We start from the raw sequence: 12602 nt of genomic DNA on the forward strand, positions 1-12602 counted from the left end.
TTTTGGGGTAATGGCCTAGGTGCCCTTTTGTATCTGCCCCGGTTTGTATGATCATGCAATACACAAGCAAGCCTGCACTTACATTATGGGCCTCATGCGGCAAACAAGCTCAACTTTGTTTGAACACTTAGTTTGATACAACAGAAGTCTAAACAAATACACTTATAGCAAAACGTTTATGAAAACCTAGAAATTTATGTTGTTTCTTTTATTTACAGATAGCACTGTTGGATTATGAAAATAGAGACTTAAAAAAGGATCGAAGATTAACTGGGTCTTCCAATATTGATGAAAAAATTCACGAGGTCAATTTAGTTAGTAAAGTATATGTATAAGTATACTGATCGGAAAAAATTTGCTATATTTTAATAGCACTATTTTCTGTTTTCAGCTAATCAAAATACCAATATTTTTTTTTGGCAGTGCCTAGATTCCTTATTGAGAGACTATGTTAAATATTGGTACAATGATTTATCCGATGACCCAGAATTTCTCCACTATTTTCGTGTGTCAATGCATGATGTAATAAGAGCCCTGGCAATGAGGTGTGGGACTTTTCTGTTACCTCATTTCGTTTTTGACTTGTGTTTTAAAAAGAGGATAAAAGTTGTGTTTTTTAAGATGCAAAGTTATTGACTGGCAGCCACATCTGACAACAAATCTGGTTGATGATTTTGCATCACATGTAAAGTTGTTTCGTAAAGCTCAGGACAAACTCCAGTCATTGATGGTAATAAACTAGCAGGTTTAAATTTGCGTGGGTGAAGGAAAATGCTGGACTTGTTAAATGATATTATGTTATCTTTATGTAAAAACATTCAATTAGCTCTGATTTAGCCCTAACATCTAAATTTAACTGTGCTTTGAAGAATATTGCATAATATTAAAAGTTGATGTGGATTAAAAAGACAATTGATTAATTTTATTAAAGTCTTATGCTATTTAATATGTAAATTTGTTGTTCTTTTAAGGTTTGTAATGATTTTAGAAGCATTTAACAATTACCCTAGTTTGTGTTGTGTTCTGTATATATGTATTTATTTTTGTGTAGATATAGATGTATTTATTTTTTCGATTTGAAATGTCCTATTGGCAACTGGGTAAAACAGTTTACCTGTTAAAAATTAAGGTAAATGTCTGTTTTACTAACATCTCCCCCATTTTTTGGATTGAGTAAACATCTGTAAGCCCTACATAACCACGCTAGCATTGTCTCTGTTTGTTCTAAATAGAACAGTCTATCAACTTGTTCAAATGTTATTGAGTGCCATGCGTTCGTATAACTCAGTGGTCCCCAGAAGAGAAGTAAAAAGCAATTTTTTTAAAGGTTCATCTAAAATGTGAAAAACTAACCTCTGCCGCTACTTAATCCATTAACTAGCAATGAAATGAATAGTCACTGGTATTTTAAACAACATACACATTAATGTAGCTAATGTATAAAAATGTTATAGCACCTAAGCAACAAAAGAAACCTTTTGTAAAAAAGTCTGTTAATCTGTTTACAAGGTCACCACCCCCAGTTGAGATACCCTGAATTAAAATAAAACAAAACTTTGTTGCAGCTGTTAAAAAAATGTTCAGTGTCTAAACATTTGTTTTTTTCAGTGTCTAAACATTTGTACTAATCTTATAAAACACATGCAGAATATGTTGTATATGCTACATCTATAAATAGATCAGTAGTTCTTTCCTGTGCGGCATAACCAGGTCCGCAAACGGAAAAATATTCTAAAAATAAAACATATATGTTTTCAGATATTTTTTTTTTCATGCTGTAGTTCGTTAAATATACAGCACCTTATAAAGATTCATGAGAAATACCGGTAACCCAAAGAACATTTTTAGAGGTTTATACTATGCTACTTGAGTTAAAGTTTTTAAACACTAAAATGGATAAAAGGCTCGCTATAACAACTTTTACAAAAATGAAGACAATTTTTGTAAACAAAGTTTTCAAGTTTATTCCATGGAATTGAACATTTTTCAGCAATGTTTATTTTTTAGTGAAAAGTTTTTATCCTGAGTATCTCATTATAGTTATGTATAACTTTAAGGTCTTGCTGTCAATTGCCTTTGGCCGAAATATTACTAATTTTTACATTTTTGCGGTCTTATTGCATTCATTTAAACTACAAACTTTTTAGTGTTTATCTTTCAAACACTTTTAATAAAAAAAAATTAATATAAAAAAAATCAGTAACTCCATTGTACAGTTCATCCGCATTGAGAGGCAATCTTCTACTTTTGAAACAGTTTTTGGTTTCAGAGAGGCAGCTCATGCCATATTTTGCCAAGCAGCCAACTTTTTTTTTTCTGTTAGGATATCACTAATGCATGGAGACAACGTGTCCATGCTATGCAGGTAACAAAGTTTGGCCTTGCCAAAATATAGTTCTTAGTAGTTTTTATCATTGAATCAATCTTCTTATGGCATAATCTGATTCCTTGCATGTCATTATTTTGCTTGTTTTTTAGTATTTTTTTAGCATGGAAATATTTTTTAAGAGTTTGAAACTACTGAAGACATTTGTTGTCATCATGAAAGTCTCAAAAATCAGCTGTCTTGATCATGACTTGAATGAATTTATTTTTTTATTGCAGTTGGAAGCCATGATAATTTGTGACTGCAAACATTTTTTTCGTTGTAGTACACTAAATAATCTTTAGTTGTAAACACTAGTATTTTACATTAAATAGCTTACTGTAAATAAATATCTACAGATATAATATAATACACACTTTGTTAATATATTTCACATATTTACAATGATTTTATTCATAGACAAACGATCTAGGTGATGACCGTCAAGACAACGTTTCGGTCAGCTCAACCACACATTCCACTACTAAGTATGCAAACCAGAATGATAACAATACAAATCCGGAGGTATTTGCTTTACCTATTAAAAGTTAACATAGTCCATAAAACACTACCCATTTAAATACATTTAAATAATCTGATATTCAGTGTTGTTTTTCTATATAACTTTCTACCAAGTGAAACTTCTTGATTGGATCATTGTTACTGAAATATACTTTTACTTAATGGGTTTCTTGTTTTAAGGAACAACATCCAGCAATTGAAGATTTATTTTTTGATTATGAAGTTGTTATGGACAAAGTTTGCCGAGAATTAATTTCCTATGATCTTAAAAAGCAGTGTGAATATTTACAGGTATATATGTAAACATAATTTATTAGTAAAAAACACTGTCAGTGTATTTTTTTCGATATTGAACAAATGACTAGATGGTTTAATTATGTTTCAGGACATCTGCGAAGTTCTACTTTATCTTTTATTACCAGAAGAAGATTTTCACTGCAGGCCATTAAAGTATTTATTGCGAGTAAGTGTGTGTGAAATTAGGACGATCTACATCATATTTAGGCTAATGCTTTTGCAAAATTATTTTGTTTATACCAAGCTGCTGCAATAAACCATTTATTTCTAAAAGGAAACTATGGTACATGGGATTTTCCTGCCAATGTTCAAGTTATACAGTGACCCTGACTACCTCAATCAATATGTGAACTGGCTGGTAAGTTTGTTTTTTTACTTGAAGAAAATTTTATCATTTGTGTGAGTTATTATTTTGGCCAACACCTTGTTGGTTTAAAGTGGAAACTTCAAACTTTTTCAGACGTTTTTCAGACTCTACCTGCATTTTTTGGAAACATACACCAAAACACATTTTTGTGTGTTCCTTTATTTGTGTTGTTTTATTGCACCATTTGCTTAGGTTTAGTACTTCTAAACAAACCTTTTTCTTGTTAAGTTTAAGCATTAAGCAATATACAATTTGTTTAAGTAATTTGTAAGTGGATGAGAATATGTATTTAGTTACTGTTAGCTATATGTAGCTTTTTAAACTATAATACTAATATGACCCTGTATCCTGGTTCATGTCAAGCTGAATAATGTAGAATCAAGTAAAGTCGTGAACGTTCGAATTACCTTACGGTCAAACACGTGAACTGGTGGTGATTTCTACTGCTCTGACTAGCAGATTTGATTTGATGTGTAGATCAGCGACAATTGTGTGAGCAGCGAGTGGTTTCTCACCGTGCTGCGACGTTCCTCCGTCATGGGCGAACTTCACGCTGTCAGAGAGAAGGCTGACGAGGAAATTGACCGGATTCGTTCCAACGATGCTGTAGGAGACGGTGGGTACCGGTAGCATAGCTCACGACAATTTGTAAACATGGCTGCTATACACAGGAAACATGCAGCTAAATATTCAATTGATTTCCTGCGTGCAAACCTAAGGGGCATTTTTGAACTAATGTTTTCGTAAAAAAAATTAGCTCAACCTTTAGAATTGCATGCTTAATGCTGTCAAAATAACCGTAAGTTATCGTAATTAAAGAACCTGTAGAGTTTGCCTACTTTACTTCTTGTTAACTTTGGTCCATTACACGGAGTTTGGATCCCGATTGATCATTATGGACTAGGCCTGCACAATGCATGCGGCCAGTGCAATATTTAAAGCAGTCCGCGTGTGGCCCCATGATGTAAAATTTTTTTCTATTTGAAATAAGTGGATTTGCTTGTGTATTGTGCGATCATACAGATTGCTGTAATGAAGGGAAAACACTATAGTTTAGCCATTCGTATAATTCTTGAAGTGACTGTAAGCGTATAATAATTTAGTGTTAAACCAATGCAGGGGTAAGCAGAGCTCGTGAGTCGCATTTTAAATTCAATATTTAAAAAAATTAGTAACATCGAGTGGATTAACGTGTGGCGAAAAATATCGTCGGGGGTACAAGAAGGCGTCAGGGGTCATCGGGACACACGAAGTAGTCTATTGTGGGGACTAAAACACAGTGAGTTTGTTTGTTAAAACATAGTCACAAACATGGGCGGATCGTACGGCGCCAAGCCGACCAGGTGTCCCTATATACCCTTCTATCAAGAATCAACTTCGTTTTTTTACAGCCCGCGAATATTTTTTTTGCTTGTTGCTGCCATGTACCATTTTGAGTTGTGCAGGCATGCTGTGGATCCTAGACCCGAGTTGAAAGGTCTTGTTCTATTAAATTAGGTAGTTGTGGCGAGGGAAGTTCAAAAGAAAATTTCGGATACTTAGATTTCAATTCAAATTCGATTTGCCGGTATTATCCTAATCGGTATTATCTTTCTTCTTTTTTCCGCTGATGGTTGCGCCTATTTGTGCGTACGTGGGTGGCAAGTTTGAATAAAGGCCTGTTGCTGTGGCGATAATATTACCCTGCCTGATTTCTTTAAAGTTAGCCAAGTAACGCTGCGTTAGCGTTTTTTCGGGCAACCAATTACTTGCCGATAACCTTCGCCTAATCATTCAGTGTCAATCAAGTGTAATTGGCGAGAGACTAACGTGTAATGCCAGGTGCAGAGTTTCCAATTTTAATAAATTCGTGTTGTAAAACTAGCATTCATCCTAAAACCCTCTTGCCCTTGACAAAATGCGCCACGGGGTTACTCATAGTCAACTTTAGGCCAATATTCAACGAGAAATGCACTGCGTAATTGCCAATTATTAATGACTAGGGCCAGTTTTATTTTAACCTAAAAAAAAATTTTGACTTTATTTTTATCAAATTTTAACTTTATTTTGACCTAACGAAATTGCTTGTTTGTAGAGGCCACATTTTTTCAAACTTGGCAAGTGTCCAGATAATCGCAATAAACATGCACAAGTAACTAGAGATACTCTTAAAGGTTTATATGTGTTATAACGACTTTCACCCTAAAAGAAAAGTGTTTTGTGTACCACTGTACTTATCAATATAAAATATAAATTAACTGCCGTAACTTCGTAAAGTTACTTGAACAAAACAATAGGAACTGATTTAAATTTTTTTTTAGGTTTAAAACTAGAGAGATCTTAATATAAATTAAAAAAAAAGTATTTTAATGTATGTTTTGATATAATCTCGTTTATCTAAATCAGGGATGTCCAACCTGCGGCACGCCTGATATTTATGTGTGGCCCACCACTTTCTCACTTTCAGTAGCCTTTATTAAAAGCAATTGTTCCGACTACCATCAAAACTTATCGAACTCGCAGTATTTGATATAGGCCTAATCTTGCATTTTTTCTGAGACTATAATCGAGTCTAATGTCGCATTTCAACATCCATCGAACACTTTGTGCACCCATTATTGCTAAGCAAGATGGGTGTTTTTCTAAATGTGTGTTTTTGCGGACCGTTTTAAGGAAATGTGTCAGCCAAAACATGTAAACTAAATTTTTCGCGCTTCGCCATAATAAAAAAAAAATAAGGTCGAGATTACTTGCATATTTGCGCACGAGTTTACTCTAGAGGAGCGGGCAAAGTCTGGCGATGGTTCTTGCTACTGCTACTGCCAAATTGTTGGTTTATATTGTTTATTTTTTTCTTATTTTGCATTTTTACAAATAGTACACGGCGACCCCCTTGGTGGTCGTGACACCCAGGTTGGGAACCACTGCTTTAGGGTATATTGTAATTAATCTATATTCTAAACTATTCTAGTATTCTATAGATTCGAAACCTAAAATATTACAAAATCGCTTGGGCTTGTACTTTTTTAAACATTTCACATTTGCAAAGGTTTTACCATTAGAGTTGTTACTCTCAAATTACTTTTAGATTTGTTACTCGTCAAATACATTTGTTTGTTCTTTTTTATCTAAAGTCTATATTTGTGTTTTCTCGTTTAGTTATAAATGCTATCTGGTTCAGATTTATCGGTCAAGCAGCAGTTGAGCAGCATGCGATACGTGAAGTCATTTTGCGAGCGCAAAATTCGACAGCAGCACGAGGGCAACGTTTACGTGGACGGAGGAGACTTGGTGAGACGCATCTACTCGCACTGCTTGTTTTTCTATATGTTTGCAGCAATTATTAATATGTGTCGACTGACCCTGATCTCTTTTCGCTTACGTGTGACCTACCGTTGATATTTTTGATAGACGTGCGGCCGAACTAAACCTTACTCCAAATATATATACGTTGTTATACTTTAGCCTACATTCGATGCGTTCGTCAATCAAAGTACGACTGACCGTGATCTCTTTTTGCTTACGTGTGACCTAACGTTCATTTTTTTTTTGGTAGACGTGCGGCCGAACTTAACCTTACTTCAAAAATGCGTTGTTATTCTTTATTCTTTTTAAGTGTCGTGGGCGAAGCTCGATTTATATGAAGCTTCCTAACAGTGGCATATCACACCTGTTAACCGCGCCAAATGTTGACAGCTCGTGTTGATTGCAAATAACCTCTCAGGACTTAACACGTGGGTGGATAAGCTGTTTATATATCGATGCGGAAATACTTCAACATTTAAAAACACGCGACTGTTATGAACGCTACCAATCCTCAAAACATCAGACAGCAACAAAGCGCTTTTGTTGTTAATTATGGTTATTATTTGAGCAGCAATTTCAGACACAATAAACTACTGGGAGAAACTTTTACTTTATTCACTTAAAATAAAAATCTCTACTATTTATTTCATTGCAAACTGTGTGTGATAGCAACTGCTCTTATCTGGGTGGATATGCTGCGCAGCTTTGTGTCAACAAGCGTGCAATTATTCAGTTTTTACTACAGCGTTTCCTTTATAACCGGCGTGCAAAATCCATTGTGTGTGTATGAGGGTTTGGGCAAGTGACTTGGCTCAACACAAATGTTGTACTTTCATGCATACGTGAGTGCAAACTGCAAGCCCACCGATATGCACTCGTTATGCATGACATCGTTTTCTTCGGTAAACCTTCATACTAAAGTTTTCTAAAGAGCATTGGCCCCACTTTACTATGTATACAAGGTAACCGCAAGCTGGTCGTTAACTAAAATCTACTTAGTACGCTTAAAGTTCGTGCAAAATCAACAAAAATTAGAAGTACCCCGTTTTTTATGCCTTAGTTAGTGATTCCCAACCTGACGCACCCTTTATTCAAGCTCAGGTGTACCGAGGGATTATTTTATGTTTTACGATTCCTAAATTTTAGCCATTCGTTAGCGTTTTGAAACAAATGTTAAGGCTACGAAAGATTGCAATAAATCAAAAATTATTTTTCTATAATTTGTACATTTTATACGCAATGTTCATCTCATTTACCGTAACACAATGGTCAAACACTTAGCGGAAATGCTAAGAGGGTCTCGCAATCTACCTACGTTTTCTATGGGGTGCCATTGGTTGAAAAGGTTATGAACCACTACTCTAGGTTGTTATTAACAACATCGTTTAACGAAAGAAATAAAGTACGTGCGACAATAACATCAGAGTTTTTTGTATTTATCCAAAAGCGCACGTTTTGGTATGGATAAGTTAAAGTAAATTAGATAACACTGGTCTACCATGCAGATGGAAAACATGCTTAGAATGTTTTTCGTTTTGCTAAATCTCAAAAACCCCGTGCACGGAATCCTTCAAATGCCCGAATTCTGTTGACCTTCACCGTTTCATACATATATTAACACACTTGCGATGTTTGGTAATTTAACTGAACTTGTCGTTGTTTTTACAGTTTCTGGAGAACCTGCAAGCGGAACAGACGAGCAAGTTGTACAATTTACCACTTAGTGTCATTCTTCGAAATAACGTCGCCCTCCAAATTTTCATAGGTAAAGATGTCTAGATGACGATTTTTTAGCAACCATCGTTTTCCAGATCTCAGTAAAAACAGTATTTCTCAGTCAGTGCGTTTTTTTTATTCTGTTTTTTTGATCTAGCCCTATCAGCCTCTTATACCCGAATCATGCTTGCCAAAATTAGCATATAAAAAACCTTTTTGTTCTTGGTGCACTTCGGCTTCAACTAAATTCTTTTCATTATCTGGTTGGTGGTCTAGGTTGTAAATTGTAGTGTTTAGTTTATTCAGGTGAGTCAATGACTTAACATATGTGCGCTTAAGTCATCGTTTTTTTTTTAATTATCTATGTATTAGGAAAAGGTCTTGACTTAAATATGGGATGCTTAACTTCAAATTTACTTCTTAAAACTCGAAAATCAAATAAGTTTATTTGGACTTACCTTATTAGGCAATAAATTTCAGGAGTATTTTACTTGGTTGACTAATTACTTGGGTTGGAACTTAACTTAGTTTTTGCTGGAGTGACTTACTTGAACTTATGTTAAGTTAAATAAAATGCCCTTTTAAATGCTGCTGAATTTGTCTGACAATCGTGTTCTATCTGCCCATTCGCGGTCTACTTCGTTCTTCTTAAACCATTGCTGCTCACTAGGGGATGATCATGGTAGATATCAGCCGTTTATATCGGATAATTGAAACCGATATCGTTTCTTCGTTTTACCGCGGATGGTTGCGCCTAATTGGACATACGCGAGTGTAAAGTTTGGACAAAGGACTGTCGCTGTGGAGATACATTACCTGCTTTGAATGTAGCCATGTAGTGCCGCGTTAGCGTTTTTGCAGGCGACCAATTAATTTGCGATAAACTTCGCCTTAATCATAAAGTGTTAACCAAGTGTTATTGGGCGAACGACTAACGTGTAATTCCGGGTGGATCGTTTGCGATTTCTTAAATGCGTTAAGTTGCAAAAGTGAAACGAGCTGGCCTTGGACAAAAAATGCGCTACAGGGTTACTCAAGGTCAACTTTTGCCGGTATTGAGTGAGGTTACTCACAGCGTATTTGTCAAGTATTGCTAGCGCATTACTGGCTTTGTAATCTTCGCAGCACAATATTTGACTGTATAACAAGTGACGTTTGTAGTACAGAGGAACTAAAACATTATACTCACTATATGGACAAAAAAAGTTTTTTCATTTTTTTTTTTTTTTTTTTCATTGTTTTTATGCAGTTATGCATTACAGACTACAGTTTACCCAAGTGTTTCAAATGGCAGTTGCTTAGAATGTTACAAAAACCATCTTATAATATTGTTTTGATTATGTGACGGTGGCGGAAACTTCGAATTATTATGAGTTGTTATTAAACTTGCTGCTTGACGCCGATCTGTTTTGCTTAATGGCATGTTTAAACTTGCAATTACATGCCGAGAGAAGCAAAGTGTTATAACTGCAAAACTTTGTAAACATTTTACTTTTCCGCACGTTATGTGGTAATTGCACATATAACCAAATAAGGGTGTAGCAATTTGTCACTACGTACTAGTGTACTACAACGTTGTAGTAGCAGCTAATATCAACACGACCTCGGCTTCATTGCGAAATTATTACCATAAAGCGCATGCACAACATAGTGGGGTGTAGAATCGTGAAAGGTTGCCGCTTGGCGTTTCTCTCATTCGCGGCCGACGGCCGTCTATATTATCTTGCCAGTTTTGTTGTGTGCTGCTTTGTGCCAATCGATAATTGCTCGTGAGTAACGTCCGTAGCAGTCGCAAACCCCTGCCTTTTTTTTGATCAGTCCTATGGCGGTTAATTATTTATGGAACGATACAACCATAAGGAAATCGACCTTGGCATTATTTTAAAAATAGGCGGCCCTAAACATGTCAACGCAGTTTTGTGGACAACAATAGTAATTTGGTCATAATGTAGTAGGGACCAAATTATGCTGGGATATCGATACGGCTAAAGTTTTTATTGATTATCTTGGTTGCCCTGCAAATGTTCCTAATTCGGTAAAATACCAGAGAGATTTAAAGTTTTTCAGTGAATTTTAAATTACGTCACTCTCTTCTCAATTGGCTTGTTGGTAGATTAATGGGAACCGGCATATCCTGTTAAACGCATATGCTATAACTAGACACGCGTATTAAGTAAACTAATTACTAATTTTCATGGTGGATTATTTTTTTTAATGCAGATTTAGATATTTGAGAACAATTTACAAAACAGTAAATTGAATAACAATATTTGTGGTATCTTTGCGAACAACTCATAAAATTGTCTTATACAATCATTCACCACACGGCCACTTTACACCATCTTCTCGCAAAGTTTTTGTTTTGCAACAGAGCAAGCAATCTTATTAGTAATCGACCCACCTGTCAATCGCGTTGGTTTTAAAAAAAAATTAACATATTAGCACGAAGCGCGAAGAATGCTTCGTTTAAGAGCTCTAACAGGTTCTTAAAATAAAAAAATAAATAGCGCGTGTTTGCCGGTTAGCGTTAGCAGGACTAAAAAAGAGACACTTTTATTCCTTATCACAATGCAAGACCTACATTCCCTGCTGTCCTGTATTAATACCAACCAAATTTATAACGCTTTTTAAAAACTGTTGAAACAGGCAAATTGGCTCAAAACACAGTTGTAGGTTCTGACGGAAAAGACGACTATAATTTTGACGAAATGTGTTTTATTTAGTGTTGTTCTATGTTTGACCACAGATTTCTGTTCTGTTCTAGAATACATGCAGTCTGTCAACGGGCAAGCGTACCTTTTCTTCTGGCTTACCGTTGACGGGTACAGAGCGTCGGCCGAACAGCAGATTAACGAAGTCAAGTTGCAGCAGCTGCAAGGTATTTCCCCATGGTTACATTTGTGTGTTGAACTTTTCCTTTTCTTAACTGATAATAGACGGCAACTTTTCTTGCGCACCGTCGTTATTAAATTACTGTAGATTTGTGTACCGTTTGTTGCTGCGAAAACAAGTTATGATTGATAATGAACAGAATGTTCTTCTAGGTTCCCTGCAGCGCATCCCTGATATGGAAACACTGCGCGTTATCGGACGAAACATCTACGACCAATATCTTAGCAAGCACGTAAGTGAATGAAATGCAGTTGTTGGAGTAAAAATCACAAACCTTCACCCCATAAACTTTGCTACATCACTTTCTTGAAAGTGAAAAACCATGCTCGTCGTTAACTTTTCAACTGCTTTTCACTCTAAAGTTCGTTATTTATTTGACGGCCTTTTACATTTAATTGTTGTTTTAGGCTCAGCCACGCGTATCGCTTGATCCTTATACAGAAAAACAACTGTTAAAGAAACTTGACGGCAGTGAACCGTCGCCTTACCTGTTTGATGACATCCAGCAGAAGGTGAAGTACAGTTTAACTTTGATCCTCCTACTTAATCTTGCAATTTTTTGTAGTATAGGCAACCAATTGCATCATTTTAATATCAAACAAAAACAAAAAAAAAATATATATAACGTGGTGGTAACTATTATGTGTCCCCCCCAAAAATCTGTTAATTTTTTTTAATGATTTTACTTTTTTATTAATCCATTTGTGCGAACAAATTCGAGTGGGAACCTGTAACGAAACAAAAAATGTAAAAAAAAAAATGAAAAATTTAACCCCCTTTCCTATAGGGTTTGTTTTTCGGATAGGGCTAGTGTCATTTTATTAATTGCTTTTCGGAAAAAGGGTTATCCTGGGGGTTCAAATATTAATTTTGGCCGTTTTTGTTTGTTTAAAGTGCTTCTTGAAATGGTGAAAAAATATTTTGGATTTGCTCAAAAAAATATGTTAGAAATTAAAATTAAAACATCCCATACATTATTTAAATTTAATAAACTTTTTTGAAAAAGTGTAAAACATCCAAATTACACACGCAACTTGTGCTACAGTATTCCTTTGTCCGTGCTAAAGCACCAAAACAGTAAATACAATTTGGGGTACGAGAACCCTGACACATTAAACCCTCTGGAAGAAATCAGTAAAACTGTACGATACTCTTTTT

At 35.3% G+C, this 12602-nt stretch overlaps 1 protein-coding gene across 2 annotated transcripts in view; it reads left to right on the forward strand.

Annotated features, from left to right (window-relative positions):
• The window catches only part of LOC146160528 (sorting nexin-13-like), a 30849-nt gene that overhangs the window by 4644 nt on the left and 13603 nt on the right, over window positions 1-12602 (forward strand). The window contains exons 4-17 of one of the 2 annotated variants that reach the window (XM_083385718.1): window positions 219-305; window positions 424-545; window positions 622-730; window positions 2324-2365; window positions 2786-2890; window positions 3068-3178; window positions 3273-3350; window positions 3459-3542; window positions 4029-4167; window positions 6712-6821; window positions 8505-8601; window positions 11317-11430; window positions 11597-11676; window positions 11852-11956. In XM_083385718.1, coding sequence (XP_083241844.1) covers window positions 219-305; window positions 424-545; window positions 622-730; window positions 2324-2365; window positions 2786-2890; window positions 3068-3178; window positions 3273-3350; window positions 3459-3542; window positions 4029-4167; window positions 6712-6821; window positions 8505-8601; window positions 11317-11430; window positions 11597-11676; window positions 11852-11956 — 1383 coding nt within the window. The remainder of the gene's footprint in view (window positions 1-218; window positions 306-423; window positions 546-621; window positions 731-2323; window positions 2366-2785; window positions 2891-3067; window positions 3179-3272; window positions 3351-3458; window positions 3543-4028; window positions 4168-6711; window positions 6822-8504; window positions 8602-11316; window positions 11431-11596; window positions 11677-11851; window positions 11957-12602) is intronic. The other variant, XM_083385719.1, reaches the window with a different exon arrangement.

This window comes from Ascidiella aspersa, chromosome 3 (genome assembly GCF_963924565.1).
Source record: "Ascidiella aspersa chromosome 3, kaAscAspe10.2, whole genome shotgun sequence".
In the NCBI taxonomy this organism is placed as follows: domain Eukaryota; kingdom Metazoa; phylum Chordata; class Ascidiacea; order Phlebobranchia; family Ascidiidae; genus Ascidiella; species Ascidiella aspersa.